The sequence below is a fragment of the Eumetopias jubatus genome, unplaced genomic scaffold, assembly GCF_037043125.1.
Source record: "Eumetopias jubatus isolate StellerSeaLion01/CBP00866 unplaced genomic scaffold, mEumJub1_p1.0 scaffold_10, whole genome shotgun sequence".
In the NCBI taxonomy this organism is placed as follows: Eukaryota; Metazoa; Chordata; class Mammalia; order Carnivora; family Otariidae; genus Eumetopias; species Eumetopias jubatus.
In genome coordinates, this window is record NW_028274816.1 from 9,932,799 (window position 1) to 9,953,346 (window position 20,548).

General features: G+C 36.8%; 1 protein-coding gene across 3 annotated transcripts in view; it reads left to right on the plus strand.

Annotated features, from left to right (window-relative positions):
* Window positions 1-20,540, plus strand: part of RBL2 (RB transcriptional corepressor like 2) — a 49,364-nt gene extending 28,824 nt beyond the window's left edge. For all 3 annotated transcript variants that reach the window (XM_028091551.2, XM_028091559.2, XM_088027375.1), the window contains 10 exons: window positions 80-244; window positions 773-884; window positions 3,446-3,715; window positions 3,897-4,177; window positions 4,269-4,445; window positions 8,195-8,266; window positions 8,966-9,071; window positions 9,683-9,888; window positions 10,499-10,663; window positions 19,075-20,540. In XM_028091551.2, coding sequence (XP_027947352.1) covers window positions 80-244; window positions 773-884; window positions 3,446-3,715; window positions 3,897-4,177; window positions 4,269-4,445; window positions 8,195-8,266; window positions 8,966-9,071; window positions 9,683-9,888; window positions 10,499-10,663; window positions 19,075-19,245 — 1,725 coding nt within the window. In that variant the 3' untranslated portion in view covers window positions 19,246-20,540. The remainder of the gene's footprint in view (window positions 1-79; window positions 245-772; window positions 885-3,445; window positions 3,716-3,896; window positions 4,178-4,268; window positions 4,446-8,194; window positions 8,267-8,965; window positions 9,072-9,682; window positions 9,889-10,498; window positions 10,664-19,074) is intronic.
* Window positions 20,541-20,548: the final 8 nt, after the last annotated feature.

Sequence of the window (20,548 nt, forward strand, 5' to 3'; positions counted from 1 at the left end):
TTTACCCATTTTGCTTCACACTTAATATTTGGTGACAAAAATAATTATTAAAGCAGGGCATTTTTTTTTTAAATTTCAGGTGATAGAAGTATTCATTAGAGCAGAAGATGGTCTTTGTAGAGAGGTGGTTAAACACCTTAATCAGATTGAAGAACAGATCTTGGATCATTTGGCATGGAAACCAGAGTCTCCACTCTGGGACAGAATTAGAGACAATGAAAACAGAGTTCCTACTTGTGAAGAGGTTTGTGAAAATACCTTAACATCTTTCTATAACAAAAGTACATCAGTAACTAGTCTGTTTATATTCTTGTTTCACTGAGAGCAGTTAAATTTAGTGTCTTTGTCATGGGAAGTGGGAGGGTGGCAGTTGGGTTTAATATGGTACAGTCACCCCTGTATCTAAGAAGAAACCCCTTAGTCTATGAGTCAGAAATAATGTGTGATTGCTCTAAGGTTTCAGTGCCAGAGTAAGAATTCAGTGTTCTCTCTTAATTTTCTAGTCAAGTTTCTGTACATTAGAATGATTGGTATTCTAATTCTCTAAATCAGTAATGTAGACTGATTCATATTTAGTATTCGGCTAGTAGCTTTGAATTTTTTAAGCCTGCCAGACTTTTTTTTTCAACTTCAGTATGAAAATGGAAAAGACAGCTGATTTTATTTAGGTTGAATAACTGGTGAGCCAAGTTTTCTTTTGCCTTAGATTGTGACTGTATTTCCAATGAAAATGCCTTTTTGAATAAGACACTCTGTATATCATTCTTTATAGGTTATGCCACCTCAGAATCTGGAAAGAGCAGAAGATATTTGTATTGCTGGCTCTCCTTTGACTCCCAGAAGGGTGAGTGAAGTTCGTGCTGATACTGGAGGACTTGGAAGAAGTAAGTTTAAAATACTAGGGGGAATATTTGGGAGCCTAATATCTGGGAATTGAAATTCTATCTAAAACTACAAGTGAAGTTAATAGAGTTTATATAGAACTATTTTGTGCATTATAGTACCACATGGATCACTTAAAAGTAATGCTTTTGAAGAATATTTAAGAACACAGGAAGATGCATGTAATAACAAGTGACTATAAAAAGAATGCTATATATTAATGTGATTCTTACATTTGAAGTGTATGTTTATATATAAGTATACAGAAGGGCTGAAATGGGAAAACCAGACTATTAAGAACAATTATTATTGGATGATAGAATTCCAGGGGCTTTCTATAAACTTTTTAAGATGATTATGTATTTCTTCTAAAATCAGAAGATGGGCACCTGGGTGGCTCAGTTAATTGAACGTCCGACTCTTGATTTCGCCTCAGGTCATGATCTTGGGGTTGTGAGATTGAGCCCCGAGTTGGGCTCCACACTTGGCATAGAGTCCCCTTGAGTTTCTCTCCCTCTGCCCCTTCCCCTGCTCATGTGTGCATGCTCTCTCTCAAATAAATCTTAAAAAAAAAAAAAGAACAGAAAAGCTTTTAAATTTTTTTTATTATGTTATGTTAGTCACCATACAGTACTTCATTAGTTTTTGATGTAGTGTTCCATGATTTATTATTTGCATATAACACCCAGTGCTCATTGTAATATGTACCCTCCTGAACACCCATCACCGGGCTACAGAGCTCTATGATGCAATTAGGTATAGACAAGCCAAGCGAGTTAAAAGTACTAAATGGCCAGAGCGAGTTCAGCTTTGACTCTCGGCAGTCGAGCTGTGCTGTCCTGGTTAATATGACAGCAGTGTTGGCCCAAGAAGCACAGAAAAGACAAGCTTCACTATTCATCTGGTTATATTCAGGCAGCTTTTTAAAAAAAGTAATCTCTATGCCCATCATGGGGTTCGAACTCAGAACCCCAAGATCAAGAGTCATGCCCTATGGGCTGAGCCAGCCAGGCTCCCCATCAGGCAGCTCTTCGTAACATCTTCCAGGTGCAAGGTTTAAGTTTACACAGCTGAGACAAAACTGCTTTTTAAAAAGTGATTCTGTAAATTCAGAGAGTTCTAAATCCTTAGATGCCATTAGAAGGATATTGTTTCTAGATCAACCTTTTATGTAATTGATAAGCACTGGCTATAGACGAAAGATCAGTTTTACAATCAGGAATCACTTTATGTCAGTGCATACTCAGTAAATATGGATGATCTATATGAAAATGTCCTGATTTCTTGGAAGAGGTATCATAATGGCTTAACTATTTTTCTGCTTTTGTCCACCTCAGACCCACAGATCTGACAGCCGGTCTTCCTCAGTCCTGTATCTGTAGTTTTTCCTTCCTTAGTCTATGGATGAGAACTTGACTTTAAATTTCATTTTCTTTGTATTCATCACTTTTCCAATTTCAAGGTCTCTTAATGCTTTACAAGATAACGATCATAATGCATTCTTTCCGACTGCAGCTTTGTTTCAAATACAAATCTAGTGAGTTTATTGGCTTTTGTACCATTGAGAGATTTAACCGTTAAGCTATAGACTGTCAGGACTGCTCCTGTCAATCCCCTTATGACCTCCCTACATACATTTTTTAATTTAAAAAACCTGATGGGTTGTTGGACATGCTGCTTGAAAATTCAGCCACTGTCAGCCACTGTTGTGAATATTTAACAACAGACCGAGCCATGAAGTTTACAGAGTTTGTTTCTATTTATGGTGATGAAGAAGTTTTGGAAATAGCAGTGATGGCTGCACAACATTGTGAATGGAATTAATGCCACTGAACTGTACACATAAAAATGGTTAAAACGGCAAATTACATGTTATATATATTTATATTAAAGAAACTAATAACGTAATATACCAAAACCATTGAATTGTACAATTTAAGTGATTAAAATGTATGTGAATTATATCTCAATAAAATTTAAAAACTATAATAAACTAAGCTTGAGTCCAAAACATATATATCCATTCTTGCTGAAGAACATTACTGAGTTTTAGTAATTTTCTGTATGTGGAAAAAAGACAAAGATGAAAACTAATAAAACTGGGGTGCGGTGCTCCCAGATGATATCATAGTAATATCAAGTCCCCTTGTTGAGTAGTGGCTTTACGGTGAAATCACATCGTACATGAGTGTTAGGTAGAAATTGAATGTGGTCAAAAGTATCGTAGGAAAATAGAATAATTCTTTAAATTGCCCTTAAGTCATCAAGGTTCTGTAGCAGTTGAGGGCAGAGTTTGGTTTGATTTAGCAGAAGCTGGAATGAAGTAGGGAGCACTGTGAAACAAATAGAGAAAAATTCCTATGTTTAAATTTTGCTGTTAATAGTGTCTGGTTGAGTTTTCATTAGTTGAATGTAGCTATGGTGTGACTCCTGTAATTTTTGTTTATGAAGTATTTCAGACACTGATTAGTTTTGAACTTAAGAGCTCGGATTCAGAAGTTAGGTCTGAGTTTCCTTGAGTTAAACCGTTTGTTTGATTTGTTGTCGTTGTTGTTGACTCTAGGCCTAACATCTCCAGCCACACTGTATGACAGATACAGCTCCCCAACAGCCAGCTCTACCAGAAGGCGGCTGTTTGTTGAGAATGATAACCCCTCTGACGGAGGGACACCTGGGCGCATTCCCCCACAACCCCTCGTCAATGCTGTCCCTGTGCAGAATGTATCTGGAGATGCTGTTCCTGTCACACCAGTTCCTGGACAGACTTTGGTCACCATGGCAACAGCCACTGTCACAGCCAACAATGGACAAACAGTGACCATTCCTGTACAAGGTAAGGAAGTTGGATATTGAGTTCTTTCTTGGTGGCATTTGTTGGAAAGTCACCTGAGATTTGGCTGGAATGACGATATGAGAGAAGAGTGGAGTGGGGAAGGAGGCCGGGAGGGGGGAAATTGGAAACCTATGCCTGGAGAACCTTTCATCCTCTTCATTTTCTCCCAAACAAACTGTAGGTATTGCGAATGAAAATGGAGGGATAACATTCTTCCCAGTCCAGGTCAATGTTGGAGGGCAGGCACAAGCTGTGACTGGCTCCATCCAGCCCCTGAGTGCTCAGGCCCTGGCTGGAAGTTTGAGCTCTCAACAGGTGACAGGAACAACCTTGCAAGTCCCTGGTCAGGTGGCCATTCAACAGATTTCCCCAGGTGGACACCAGCAGAAACAAGGCCCACCTTTAACCAGCAGTAGTATCAGACCCAGGAAGACCAGCTCTTTATCGCTTTTCTTTAGAAAGGTAATTTTTCCTATACCCTTACCAGAGCAGAAGCTTGGGAAATATAAGTGTTAGGTAAACAAAGTTTGAAATGTTTCTGTTTATCTACCAGGTTTACCACTTGGCAGGTGTCCGCCTTCGGGATCTTTGCTCTAAACTGGATATTTCAGATGAACTGAGGAAAAAAATCTGGACCTGTTTTGAATTCTCCATAATTCAGTGTCCTGAACTTATGATGGACAGACATCTGGACCAGTTGTTGATGTGTGCCATTTATGTGATGGCAAAGGTGAGTACCATTTGGAATATAAAAGGAAAAAGTAAAGATGCTACTTCTGTACTCTCAGAACACTTTTAACAGTTTTATTGAGATATAATTCACTCCATTCATTCATTCATTCATTTTTAAGTTGGCCCCACACCCAGCATGGAGCCCAGTGCGGGGCTTGAACTCACAACCCTGAGATCAAGACCTGAGCTGAGATCAAGAGTTGGGACACTTAACCAACTGAGCCACCCAGGCACCCCCTAATTCACTATTTAAAATGTACAACTCCGTGGATTTTAGTACATTTTAGTACACTTACAGATATGTGCAACCATCGCCACAGTAAATTTTAGAACATAATATTCCATTGTATGAATATATATTTTGTTTATGCATCAGATGATGGTATTTTCAGTTTTTGGCTATTATGAATAATGCTGTCGCGAACATTTGTGTACAAGTTTTTGTGTGGACATGTTTTCATTTCTCTTTGGTATGTACCCAAGAATGGATTGCTAGCAAGGTCATATACTGTGTTTAACCACTGAGGAACTGCCAGACTTCGGGATTTTTCCAAAGTCCCTGCACCATTTTGTACTTCCACCAGCAGTATATGAAGGTCCTCATTTTTCCACCTTTTCATTGGCAGTTTTTTTTTTTTTTTTTAAGATCTTATTTATTTGACAGAACACAAGCAGGGGGAGTGGCAGGCAGAGGGAGAGGGAGAAGCAGGCTCCCCGCTGAGCAAGGAACCTGATGCAGGGCTCAATCCCAGGACCCTGGGATCATGGCCTGAGCCAAAGGCAGATCCTTAACTGACTGAGCCACCCAGGAGCCCCTCATCAGCACTTTTTATTATCAGACATTGTCTTCTAAAATAACTTATTGAGGTGAAATTCACATAACATAAATCAGCCATTTTTTAAGTGAACAATTCAGTGGTATTTAGTACGTTCCCAATATTATATACCCAATCTTTATCTTGTTCCAAAACATTTCCATCCTTGCAGAGTAAAACTAGTTACTTTACTAAGTAGGTTCTCTGCATTCCCCCTCCCACTAGCTCCTGGCACCCACCATTCTACTTTCTTTCTCTATGAATTTGACTATTCCAGGTGCCTCTAGGAGTCATACAATATTTGTCTTTTTATAACTGGTTTATTTCAGTTAGTATAATGTCCTCAAGATTTATCCATGTTGTAGCATGAGTTGTAATTTTCTTCCTTTTTAAGGCTGAATGAGCTTCCATTGTATGGACATACCACATTTTATCCGTTCATCCGTTGATGCCCACTTGGGTAGCTTCCACTTTTTAGCTATTGTGAATAATGCTACTATGAACATGCATGTATGAATATCTCTTCAAGTTTTTAGTTTCATTCTTTTTTGTATATACCCAAAAGTAGAATTGCTGGGTCATATGGTAGTTCTGTGTTTAATTTTTTGAGAAATTTGCCTTATTTTTCACAGCAGCTGCACCATTTTACATTCCCACCAGCAGTGAATGAGAGAGTTTTAATTTTTCTACATCCTTGCCAGCTTCTTTTTCTGTTTTTTATTATAGTCATCCCAGTGAGTATTCATTGATACATTCTGGTGGTTTTGACATATTTCCCTAATGACTAATGATGTTGAGTGTCTTTTAGTATTTTGAGTTTTTGATTCTGGCCATCCCAGTCATTTGTTTACTGGTCATTTGTTTATCTTCTTTGGTGAAATACTGGTTTAAATCCTTTTCCCATTTTTTTATTTGGATTGTGCTTTTTTGCAATTGGGCCGTAGTTCTTTATACATTCTGGATGCAACTTTCATCAGATATTTGCGAATATTTTCCCTCATTCTGTGTGTTTTTGCACTTACTTGATAGTGTTATTTGAACCATAGTTTTTAATTAAGTCAACTTTTTTCTTTGTTGCTTGTACTTTTGCTGTCATATCTAAGAATACACATTGCCAAATCCAAGGTCATGAATATTTATCTGTTTTCTTCTAAGAGTTTTATAGTTAATCTCTTACATTTAGGTCTTGGATCCATTTTGAGTTAACTTTTATACATGCTAGGAGGTAGGAGTCTATCCAGTTGTTCTTATATGTGGTAAGAACATTTAAGATCAACTCTCTTGACTGCTACGGGGCGCCTAGGTGGCCCAGTCATTAGCATCTGCTTGGTCCTGGGATCGAGCCCCACATCGGGCTCCCTGCTCCGTGGGAAGCCTGCTTCTCCCTTCCCCGCTCCCCTCTGCTTGTGTTCCCTCTCTCGCTGTCTCTGTCAAATAAATAAAATCTTAAAGAAAACTCTCTTAGCACATTCCAAGTATATAACATGGTATTGTTAACTATAGTCAAATGCTAGATGTTAGATCCCTAAAACTGACTCATCTTATAACTGGAAGTTTGTACTCTTTGACCAACATCTCCCCAATTTCCCCACCCCAACATATGCATCTTAACTATATCAAAATCAGCTTCAGATTTATACTGACCTAATTCCAGTGAGATAAAGAAGTGTCCTATATAGCTGTTTCCTTTTGATCTTTTGAGGTGTATTGTGATACATATTACGTCCATAAGTGTTATAAATCCAACAGTTGCATTGATCTTTTACAATTCTATGACTTTTAAAGGAGCTGAGAGAAATATATTCAATGTACATCTTTTGTTATTTTAATCTTATCATTTGATTCTTTTTATTGGTTCCTGTGGTTTTGAGTTGTCATCTGCAATCATTTCCTTAGCCCAATACAGCGTTCCTCCTTCTTTGCTGTTTTTGGCAAATGTATCACATTTCTGTATGTTTTAGGCCCTATAAAACATTATATATATATAGTTTTATACAATGGCTTTTTAAATCAGTTAAGGAGAAATAAATACACATTTTATGCTGTCTTTACAGTTATATAATTATCTTTACCAGGGCTCTTTTTTTGTGTGTATTTGAATTACTGAGGTCACTTGCTTTTAGTTTGAACTTTTAGTATTTCTTCTAAGATTGGTCTTTTAGCAGCAAATTCTGTTTTTACACTTGATCTTAGCCAAAAGGCCAAGAAGTGATAGCAAATTCTGTTTTTATTTTGTATTTATTTTTCATTTTTGAAAGATAACTTTGTTGGACACTGACTTATTTACTTTGAGCGCTTTGAATATGTTGTTCTACCACCTCTTAGCTTCTATAGTTTCTGATGAGAAGTTGCCTGTTATTTTATTGGGGTTCTCTTGATGTTTTCAAGAGTTTCTTCCTTTGGTTTTTGGCATTTGTACTATATGTCTGCATTTATCCTATACTTGGAATTCTTAGAGCTTCCTGGATGTGTGGGTTACTATTTTTTAAATAAATTTGGGAAGCTTTCAGCCTTTATCATTTTTTTCTGCTTCTGTGTGTGCTGAATGATGTTCACAGATCCCTGAAGAAGCTGTTAATTTTTCTTCATTCCTTTTTCTGTGTTCTTCAGGTTCCACAGTCTATCCCAAGTTTGCTAATTCTTTCTTTCTTCGCCAGTTCAGATCTGTTTTGTCCTGGTGAATTTTTCATTTGTTAACTGAACTTTTTTATTCTAGGTCTGTGTTCAGATACCACCTACTCCCTCTTGTTACTGAATTTTAGTAGGTTTTCCTGAATAGTTCATTTTGTATAGGCCCTTTGGACCATTTCCAGAGACTTGAAATGGCTGTTTATCTGATTTTCACCAGTTTGACTGGGGAGTAGGTTCACAGAGCTCTTCAAAATATTTTTGAAGTCAATTTCTCTCTCAGAATACTCTTATTCTTCGCCAGGTCACAAAAGAAGACAAGTCCTTCCAGAATATTATGCGTTGTTATAGGACTCAGCCACAGGCCCGGAGCCAGGTAACTACATTTTCTCTCAGGGCTGAAAATAAAACTTAAAGTCTCTGATAAATATAAAAAATTAACCACAGTTGAATCTGTGGCCTTTTCTCCAGGCTAAAAACTAGGATTCTACGTTAAGGAAGTCTTTTCTTTAATACTCTTTAAATACTCTTTAATCACTGAAAGACAACTTTACATCTTGATTAGTTTAAGTCCTCTTTTCTCCAAAAGGTGAGGAGGTGAAATATTTGATTCCTTCTTAATTTGGATAATCACAAGATAGATGTCAATTTAGGAAGTTGTTTGGTTTCTGTGTCACCTTTCAGGCTGGTTTAGAAAACAATACATTTAACCAAGACAACATTAAATGAAAACAAAACTCATTTTATCTTTAATACTATTCATTTATCTCAAGGAGTAGGTATGTAAGATCTTTGTATCTGACTTAGAATAATTTGATTTTATGGTTGGGTGCTAGCACTGCCCTTTATATTATAGTATTACAGGCCATATTTGAAATTGGAAGCCAGACAGGCCTCAGTGTAAATCCCGGCTCTGTTATTTAACAGATATATGACCTTGGCTGCATATATTAATTTCCCTGGGGACAACAGCTCTTACTACATAGAGCCACTATGAGAATTTAATAACATGTCAAGGTCCTGTAGTCCAAGATGTGCTCAATAAATCTGTCCCCTTCTCATGGTCTCTCTAAAGGTGTATAGAAGTGTTTTGATAAAAGGGAAAAGGAAAAGAAGAAATTCTGGCAGCAGCGATAGCAGAAGCCATCAGAATTCTCCAACAGAACTAAACAAAGACAGAAGTAAGTGTTTAGGGTCTTTATGAATACTTACAAAATTAGGAGCTTCTCACTTTTTAGGCCTTTTAGACTAAGGGTTTTTTAGATGAAGGATTACTAAATGAAATCACAACTGTGTTAAAATATTGGCAAAAAATTTGTTGGAACAATAAACAGAATCCTAAATTTAGTGGCAAAGTTGTTGGTCCTTTCTCCCACAGCTTCGAGGCACATTGTGCATAGCATTTTTCTCCAGGGAAATTAGAGAAGGTTTCAGGCAGGAATTTCTTGGCCTGAGTTCCAGAAAAGTCTGGCGTGCCAACTGAAACCATGCTATGGAAATACCACCCCTAACTGTTGATTTGCATTACTCAATGTAGGGCACAGGTCCTAGAAAATTTGGTGTAATTTATTAGTGAAAACCACTCAGTAAGCCTTTGCATGGCGGGGGGTGAAGTTAATACTTAGGCATGTCTGTGCTTTGCTCCCTGGGTTGAAGGACAGAGTGCCCGTTTGCTGCCCTTAAACAAGTACAGTGGGTAGCTGTTGGCCTTTCTCTTACTGAATTTTCTTCTTAAAAACAATCGTGCATGAGTAGTCTTTCTGTTGAACACCCTCTGTTCTACCTGCTGCAGCCAGCAGAGACTCCAGTCCTGTCATGAGGTCAAGCAGCACCTTGCCGGCTCCACAGCCTAGCAGCGCCCCTCCTACACCGACTCGCCTCACAGGTGCCAACAGTGACATGGAAGAGGAGGAGAGGGGAGACCTCATTCAGTTCTACAACAGTATCTACATAAAGCAAATTAAAACCTTTGCCTTGAAGTACTCACAGGCAAACGTAGTAAGTTTGACAGGGATTATTTCGTACTTTTTTCACTTGTGAGGGAGGAGAAATAACTTAGGTTGAGCTAGTCTTAGAAATCATTCTTTTGTTAAATAAAACTGAGGAAATCTCTAACAGAGATAATATGCCTAACCGACAGAATTTCTTTTTATTTTGAAACATTAAACCAGATGGTATTTGGATTATACCAAATTACTGTAATACAAGAGAGCGAGTGCATGCATTCACGTTGTCCAAAACTTACCAGCTACGGTAACCTTCCAGGTTCCTTAACTTTCTCTCTGCCTCTTGTCTCTTCATATATAAAATGGGAATAGGAGTAGACCCCTAGCTTATAGGGTTGCTGTGGGGATTAAATGCCATAATGTATTAAAAATGCTTAAAACAGTGGCACAAACTAAGCACTTAAGTGTTATTTGTATGGTTTTCTTTAAGTGTAATTGTGGCTGCTAATACACTACTGTTTACTCTTCAAAAAGCTACTGGTTTAGTATATACCTCTCTGCTCTTTTAATAAAAAAACATTTTCATAAAAAATACCTGGTTAGAAATTTCGTTACCTTTCTTAGGAATACAGTTTTTTTTTTTTTTTTTTTTTTTTAAACAGATGGATGCTCCTCCACTCTCTCCCTATCCATTTGTAAGGACAGGTTCTCCTCGCCGAATACAGCTATCTCAAAATCATCCTGTCTACATTTCTCCACATAAAAATGAAACAATGCTTTCTCCTCGAGAAAAGATTTTCTACTACTTCAGCAACAGTCCTTCAAAGGTGAGCCTAACATAAATCTTGGCCTTTATTGACCCCAGAATGTCTAGGAGGCTGGAATTGGGGTTAATGGGAAATGCTCAGTACTCACATGAGTGATGGGAACTACCAGGGAAAAGTGACCAGTAAGTCCCAGTGGAGCAAAAAACAGGGGCTGGGGGGAGAACTTTAAGGCTGGAAATAAAGGATTTGGATTTATTTTCATTGCTTTTCCTATTTGTGCATTTATAGTTCACTCTGCTGTAAATCTGGAGTTTTATGGTTTTTACTCCATTTAAAATCCAAATTTTTGTTAGGAAAATTTGGATTTCTAAACTGATTATGGAGTGTGTTTCTGGGACAGGTAGTGTCTCTGTCCTTTGGATTCTTTGTCTAAGGGGAGAAATGGACATTTTGTACAATGCAGTGTGACAGTCCTATTTAGTACAGATTTGTTGTGGCAGCATCTGCCTCCGTCTGTGATGGGGAGGGGAGCTTGCATGAGGCCTTAATGGAAGAAAAGTTAGCAAGATGCTGAGGTGTGGAAGGAAGGGGTATCCAGGAAGTACCAGGAAAGGAAAGAAAACAATGTCCGTGAGGCAGTAAGACTAGATCACTGGGAATCATGTGCTGTGTTTAGGAGTACAACTCGATCCTAAAGCCCCTTACGTGATGCTCGTATTTAGAAAGAAACACACATAACCAAAACACCAATGTCAGTATCATGAGGAGAGGTTAGGTGGGGGGAGGGTACTGTTCTAGAGTGAAGGGGACTAAAGAGACAAGACACCCAAATGCAGTGCATGATCTTTGATTGGATCCTGCACAGAAAAGCACAGCTATCAAGGACATTTTTGGGATAAGTGGGAAAATTTAATGTGGACTTCAATGTTAAATCTTATCTTTAAATTTCTGTTTAATTCCTTTGGTATTGATGACAGTACTGGATTATGTAGGAGAATATGTTTAAAATATTCAGAGGTACAATGTCCCAGTGTGAGCAACTGACTTTCAAATGGTTCAGCTAAAAAGAAAATTATATAGAGAACAAATGTGGTAAAATGTTATTGACTGATTACTGGGTGTTCAATGTACTATTCTTCCAACTTTTAAAGTAAAAAGTTGGGGAAAACAAGAAAGCAGCAAAACTCTTAGGAAATGGAAAGCCTTTTCCATTTTCTGTTACAATAGTAACGAAGCTGTCACATGCCTTTGAGTAAACTTATCCCTTGTAGAAATCTCAGTCAACCTGAATAACGAAGAACATACTGATGTTTCTGAATAGGAAGACCAAATATTTAAAGATAGTTTTGTCCAACCACTGCATAGGTTTGATCTGATTCCAATGATATTGCCAGTGGGATTGTGAAAGCTGGAAACATAAATCAACAATAGCCCCAAAAGCAACTGGAGGAGATGACGGACAGTTCCTCTACTATAGACAACAGCTGAGATAATGCAGGTTCAGGCCAGGCCACTACAGTGAGGCCAGTTAGAAGAATTCTTTGATTTCCCAGTGCGTATAAAAGTTACGTTTATACTATACTACTGTCTGTTAAGTGTGAGTTATATCTAAAAAAAGTGTTCATACCTTAATTAAGAAATATGCTAACCATTTATCTGAGCTTTCAGTGAATCATAATCCCCAGAGATCACCATAACAAATATAATTTAAAACTTTGAAATCTTGAGACAGTTACCAAAATTTGATACAAAGACACAAAGTAACAAACCCCATTGGAAAATGTCACTGATACACATTATCTGTGAAGCACAATAAAGCAAAATATGCCTGTGTTAGATAGTCACCCTATAACCAAATAAAGTCCATCTAGATTAAGAGTTAAATGGAAAAAAATGAATACTCAGTACTACAAGTCAGAATACTCAATTCAAAAGAAAAAAAGGAAAGAACCATGGGAAAATAGCAAACAAATAGCTATTAAATGTAAATGGTCTAAATATACCAATTAAAAGGTAGAAATTGTAAGACCAGACACAAAAGCAAGACCCAACTATTTACTGCTTATAATTAACCCACTTTAAATATCGAGACACACACAGTTTAAAGTAAAAGGATGATAACTCATATCCCATTAACTGATGAATAAGTGCATGTCCATACAGTGGACTATTACTCCAATAAAAAGTACTGACACATGCTACAATATGGATGGACCCTGAAAACATTATGCTAAGTGAAAGTCACAAAAGGATATTATATGATGCCATTTATATGAAATGTCCAGAATGGGCAAATTTATAGAAGCACAAAGCAGATTAGTGATTGCCTAGGTCTGGGAGGAATGGAGGGTTTCTGTTAATGGGCACATGTGGTACTGAATTACACAATTAAATGTAATGATTGCACAACTCTAGGAACATACTAAAAACCATGGACTTGTACACTTCAAATGGGTGAATTGTATGGTATGTGAACTCTATCCCAATAAAGTGTTTTTTTAAAAAAGGTAAAAGGATGGAAAAGGTTATATATAATCTGCTAACAGTAATTAATGTAGCCACTCCAGCTTTCATATCAATAAGAACATTATCACTGATAAAGAAGGTCATTTCCCAGTCACAGGGCATAAAATCCTAAATAGAAAAAAATTTATAATCCAGAGATTTCAACATCATTGATAGAACAAGTAAACAACAACAACAAAAAATCACTAAGGATATTCAAGATGTGAACAACCAGATTGGCTAACTGACGTTTATAGAACACTCCAGCAGCATCATCAGGTGCACATGGAACATTTACCAAGATACACCATATCGAGGACCATAAAACAAGTCTCAGTAAATTTTAAAGGATTCAGTGTATTTTCTTTTACCACAACAGAATCAAATCAGAAATCAGTAACAGAGATACCTGAAAACCCCCCAATTTTTGCCAACTAAATTGCATATTTCTATGAGTCAAAGAAGAAAAGAAATTAGAAAGTATTTTGAACTAAATGAAAATTAAAACTTGACATACCAAAATTTGTGGGACACAGCAAAAGCAGTGCTAAGAGAGGGAAATTTACAGCACTAAAATACTTATGTGAAAAAAGAAATGTCCCAAATTAGTAACCTAAGATTTCACCCTAAACAACTAGACAAAAAGCAGGAATCAGTGAAATAGACAACTTAAAATACAGAAAATTAAGACCATTAAAAACCAGGGTTTTTTTGAGATTTTTAAAAAACTGATATATCTCTACAACAGACTAATCAGGATTAAAAAAGAAATGATGAATCACTAAGATCAGAAATGGGAGCTATCAGTACAGGTCCTACAGATATTAGGAATATATAATGAAGGTTAAACAACTTTTTGCGAATAAATGTAATACTGCAGATGAAATGGATCAATTCCTTGAAAGACACAGACTTCTAGAACATACTCAACAAGTAATCTCAGTGAACCCTGTATCTGTTAAATGAACTGAATTTGTAATTTAAAAACATCCTCTCAAAGGAAACTATAGGCCCAGATGGCTTCATTGATAAATCCTACCAAATACTTAAGGAAGATACAGTTGACCCTTGCACAACATGGAGGTTTAGGGCACCATGCCCCATGCAATTGAACATCTGTGTATAACTTTTGACTCCCCAAAACTTACCTATTAATAGCCTACTATTGACTGGAAACTTTACCGAGAACATAAACAGCTAACTAACATGTATTCTGTATATATATTATGTACTGTATTCTTAAATGAAAATATTAAAATCATCAAAAAAAATCCAAGTATAAGTTGACCCATTCAGGTCAAACCCGTATTGTTCAAACTCTTCTAAAAAGTGAAGGTGATAAATTATCTCAGTAGTTGAAGAAAAAACATTTGACAAAATACACCATTCATTCATGATAAAGCCTCTCAGGAATTTCCTCAATCTGATCCAGACTGCATACCAAAAATATCTACAGCTACCATCATACTTAGAAGGCATTTAGATGTCCACTATTAAGATCAGGAACAAGCAAGGATATCTGCTGTCACCACTGCTATTCAACATAACTCTAGGCCCTCACATATATAATAAGGCAAGATAAAGAAGGCATACAGACTGAAAAGGAAAAAATAAAACTGCCTCCATTCACACATGATTTTTTCTATAGAAAGATCAAAATCTAAAAAATGTTAGTGGAACTAATATATAAAAATCAAATTTGGGGCGCCTGGGTGGCTCAGTTGGTTAAGCATCTGCCTTCCGCTCAGGTCATTATCCCAGGGTCCCGGGATCAAGCCCCATATCGGGCTCCGTGCTCAGCAGGGAGCCTGCTTCTCCCTCTCCCTCTGCCTGCCTACTTGTGCTGTCAAATAAATAAAATCTTTTTAAAAAAATCAAATTTATTTCTATATACTAGCAACGAGTAAGGAGAAGTAAAAATTTTCTAAAGCACCGTAACATTAAATACTTTGAGGGGTACCTGACTAGGTCAGTCAGTAAGCATCCAGCTCTTGATCTCAGCTCAGGTCTTGATCTCAGGGTTGTGAGTTCAAACCCCATACTGGACAAACAAAAAACAAAACAACATCAACTTAGGGATAAGTTTTGACAAAGGATGTACAAGACTCATATCCAGGGGCGCCTGGGTGGCTCAGTTGGTTAAGCGACTGCCTTCGGCTCAGGTCATGATCCTGGAGTCCCGGGATCGAGTGCCGCAATCGGGCTCCCTGCTCAGTGAGGAGCCTGCTTCTCCCTCTAATCCTCCCCCCTCTCATGTACACTCTCTCTCTCTCATTCTTGCTCTCTCAAATAAATAAATCTTAAAAAAAAAAAAAAGACTCATATCCTGAGACCTATACAACATTGGTGAAGGAAAGACTGAAAATGGAGAAATTCCATGTTCATGAATTGGATGACATTTTCAAGATGTCCGTTTTCTTCCACTTGATCTATATATTCAATCTAATTCCTGACAAAGTCCCAGCAGAATTATCTGTGCAATAAACTGGTTCCAAAATGTATATGAAAATGCAAAGGAACTAGAATAATTAAAACAATCTTGGAAGACCCACACTGATTTCAAGACTTAACTATGAAGCTATGGTAATCAAGACAATGTGGTATTGGTGAAAGGACAGACATACAGATCGAAAGAATAAAATCCAGAAATAGACCACATATACATGGTCAACTCATTGTCAACAAAGGTGCAAAAGTAATTTCGTTGTTCAACAGATGGTGCTGAACAACTAGATAATCATATACAAATAGTAAACCTGCACCCATACTCTGTACCACATATAAAAATGAATCAAAATGGACCATGGACCTAAGTGTAAAACTTATGAAACTTTGAGGAGAAACCATATGGGAACAAAATCTTTGTGAACATGGTTTACACAGAGTTCTTAGATAACAGAATCAAAAGCACAATCCATAAAAGACCGATAAATCTAACTTCATCAAAATTAAGAATTCCTGCTCTTTAAAAGAAAAAACAAGCCGCAAACTGGGAGAAAAGTTTACAAACCTCTTATCTGATAAAGGATTTATTTCTGCAACTATAAAGGATTATCAAAATGCAAAAGGAAAGCCAACCAACCAAATTTAAAATCAGACAAAAGATTTAACACACTTCATCCATTACATGCCTATTAGGATGGCTAAAACCAAAAAATGACAGTAACAAATTCTGGCAATGATGTGGAGCACTTGGAACGTTTATATATTCCTAGTGAGAATGCAGAATGATTCAGCATAGCTCTAACACCTGCAAAATAGTTTGGCATTTTCTTATAAACATGCCCTTATGATATAACCAGTAATTTCACTTCTAGGTATTCACCCAAGGTTCATACAAAAACATGTACATGAACGTTTAATAAGACTATTCTTAATTGTCAAAAAGTGGGAAACAACCCAGATGTCCTCCAGCTGGCTAATGGATAAGTAGACCTGTGGTACACCCGGATAATGGCCAACTACTTTGCCGTAAAGGGGAACAAACTACTGATACACCCAGCAACACAGACGAACCTCAAGTGCATTGGTGCTTAAGTGAAACACGCTGGATTTGGTAGGACACTACTGTAGGGTTTCATTTCTATGAAATTCTGGAAAAGGCAAACTATAGGGACAGGGAACATCATCAGTGCTTGCTGGCTGGGGGTGGGTAGATTAACTAGCAATGTGGGAATTTTGGGGAATGAAGAAACTGTTCTTCACTGTGGTAGTTACATGACTGTCAAAACATTCACCAATGTACACTTTATAAGGGTGAATTTTACTGTAGGTAAACCTTTAAAAAATGACATTTTGTGCAAAAAAAGTTAGATCAAGCATCTGGATCTATGGCATTCAATCTTGCCTATCACCACCTGGAAAGATTTAAAAAAAAAATTTGCACAGAATTGGGAGTTTCTCCAATAAATAGCAAAATTAGACTGTTGAAGAAGCATGTCATGACTTAATAGATAGCTGAGATCAGAAGTACCTTGAGTCTTGAACCAACCTGTAATAGCCTAACATTTACACACTACCATGGGAAAAGAATTCTAAAATACCACACAAGGTAATTAACATGATTTGAGATCATTAGTGACACTTGTCAGGGCAGTTTCAGTGGACTGGTACAGCCTGTTGAATATTATAACATTGTTTGTAGTATTAAACAACTGGGAGGAAATACATCAATAAAGGATTAAACTGTGATAGACATAGAATACTGTATAGCAACTAAAGAGATGTGCATATACACTGATATGGGATATATACTGATATATATGCTAAGATCAAAGATGCAATGTTGGTTGAACAAATATTCCAAACAACACATAAAATATGCCATTTCAATTTCTTTAAGTAGGCTTGCACACACAGCGTGGAGCCCAACATGGCACTTGAACTCACGACCCTGAGATTAAGACCTAAGCTTAGATCAAGGGTCGGACACTTAACTGACTGAGCTATCCAGGCACCCCTGCCATTTCAAACCTTTTTTTTTTAAATCTCACTTAATATTTCATTTCTAGTGAGTGCATTCGTAGATAGAAAGCAGAGGCTATAAGTAAGCCTGATTTGTTCAGCGAATGAAAAAATAACAGTAGATGTCCCAGGAACTGGTGAGGATAAGAAATCTCAGCACATTCTGTATGAATTTTTTTTGGAATAAGAATTTATTCGTGTTCTAAATATGTACATATTGTGTAAATAAATTGTGATGTGTAAGATACTGTGTGTTGTATATAAATTATATGTAATGTAACATATTAATGTACAATATATATTGTATGGTATAAATGTGCTATGTACATTAAGTTATACACTATATTTCACATAATATGTAGACATTATATACAAATAACATTTATACAACAATTTAAGGAATAGTCAAGTAAATAGGAAACTAGAGATTAGGAATGCAAGCGGGTAGAAGAGAAAGTCAAAGGAAAGCTTTCTTAAGGTGGTTAAGATTTGAGAAGGTGCATATGCTAATAAGAACGCTGGTGATTTTATTTAAAACCTCAGAAAAATTTTAAAATAAAAAAATAAAATATGAATAAAATAGGTCTAGGATTAGCTTTAAAACAATCTGGTGTATGGGAAATGAATGAGGGTATAGATCAAGTAAGACTGGCCAAAATTGGTGCAGTGGGGTAGTTGTTATGTGAGGATTCATTACTCTGCCTACTTTCCTGTTTGAGATTTTTCTATAATAAACCCAGGTGAATATGGTGAGTATATTTTCCATAAGGAAACATGGATAGTGAAGCAAAGCAGCATGTGAAAAAAAAAACTGTGACCAACAAACTACCAGAAAATAACGTGGCAACTGACTTTTGGGGCTTTGGAGAAACTTAATGCTAAAGGCACTATATATAGATAGGTCCAGTCTCACCAGCATCCTGGCAGTTTTTCCTCAATCAGGATTCCTCACATTAACCATAGAACACAGAAAATAATTTGCCACATTTTTCTCATTTCTCCCAAGGATGAAAAATAACTAGTACCTTCTAGATCATACTAATAAATTACCTACAATGGATACCTTAGGGAATTAAGGCTTACTTGTACTGTGAAATTCCAGTTGAGAACTGCTTAAAAAAATGAGTAACACTAGACTGAAAAGGGCATAATACTGTGTAAAATCACACTATTTTTTAAAAAAGGAAAACAGAGACGTGTGGAATTGACTAAGTATGCCATAGCAAGGTGATGCTCCATAACTATTGTAGGAAAAAAAAAATCACAAATTTGCAAACTCTTATCTTTGGAAAAGTGTACATCAGAATCACCCCTGGAGCTTGTTAAAAAATGGCTGGCTGAGAAGTGAAATCGGAGGATGTATAATTTAGTAGGTCTTTTCTTTATAAAGATGTTCAAACTCTTGAAGTTAAACTCTTAACTCATTTGAGGTTCTTTGACTTACCACTGAACTCTGCGTATTAGAATTTTAAAGTTTTGTATTTATTTTTTCCCCACTCTAGAGATTGAGAGAAATTAACAGTATGATACGGACAGGAGAAACTCCAACCAAAAAGAGAGGGATTCTTTTGGAAGATGGAAGTGAATCACCCGCAAAAAGAATTTGCCCGGAAAATCATTCTGCCTTATTACGCCGTCTCCAAGATGTAGCTAATGACCGAGGTGCTCACTGAGGTTAGTCTGTTGTACTGAAACTGTCTTTTCACAAACTCTGTTCAGCAGCACCATTAAATGCATGCTAGATTATGGGGCTTTTCCTAATCTTCTAGTATCCTTGGGATATCTCTACTCATCCCAAATGCCTTTTTCCTACCACTCAGTGCTTGCCATCAAGGCTGCTTAGAATCCAAACATGGATGTTTTAACTCTTCAGCAACGCTCTTGCAAGTATTACAGGGAACAGAGCGTGCTTAAATATATGTGTAAGAGGTCTCTGTTGACGTACTCTGGCAGAGGGACTGGGTTTCTGTTCATTCCTACCTGTTTTGTGGTCAGCTTCTGGCCCTCATGAAAAGCAAGACAAAAACTTAGGTGTTTGTCCCAAAACGCTTGGTAGGAGTTAGGAGGTTTTTGCATTCCTGAAACAGAACAAGGGAGAGAGCCCAGATTTGGAGCTCCTAGATTATCATCCCAAATCTCCCGTTCCCTTTGTGTAATTCTTCCCTCTTCCCATTAGGTGTGGTACAGTGTGGTAAGTGCTGGATTGTTTGGTGTGCAATGTGTGAGTGAACTTGTATAAGAAGTGGCACTTTAGGGCTGTAAAAAGCATGATTTTGTAACCCAGATTTTGCTGTATATTTGCGATGGCACTTTCTACAATGTGAACTTTATGAAGTATAAAACTTCCAGGCTAAACATGCAATATCATCTTTGATGCTTTTGTACTTTTTTTAAACTGTTCAAGCCCCAGTAGCCACCTTTGGGCATGTGTTTTAAATTCTCCAGTTTTTTGTTGTTAATAAGGATCAGTTGGCTAAGTAAAGATTGTAAATCAAGTTGAATTAAGGGAATATGAAAAATTATGACCTCTTCTTTAGGAGGTAGTTATCTGAAAGACACGTGTCTATTAAGGTGATAAATTTAAGATATCTTTGGGTGTGTTCCTGGCAGTTTAAAAAATAGATTGGAGCATTTAGGTTTTTATTAGTACATAGTACCATTTATAAAAATTAGAAATGTTATTTAACAGCTATTGAATTATCAATATATACCTTTATTAATCACTATTGTTCCAGCAGTTTTAAAGATGAATGAATAATCTTATTAGGGAGAAAATTCAATTGTAAATTGAATCAGTATAAACCAAGTTACTGGGTAACTTCATATTGCTCTGAAAGAAATATGGAACTTACACTGTTCAGTTAGAATAGTGGTGCAAAAATATTTATAAAACCTCTCAAGATACTTACTGCTACTGTAATTTTATATGAAAATAAGTGTATTTTTCAATAAAGCATTTATAAGTTAATCTTTGTT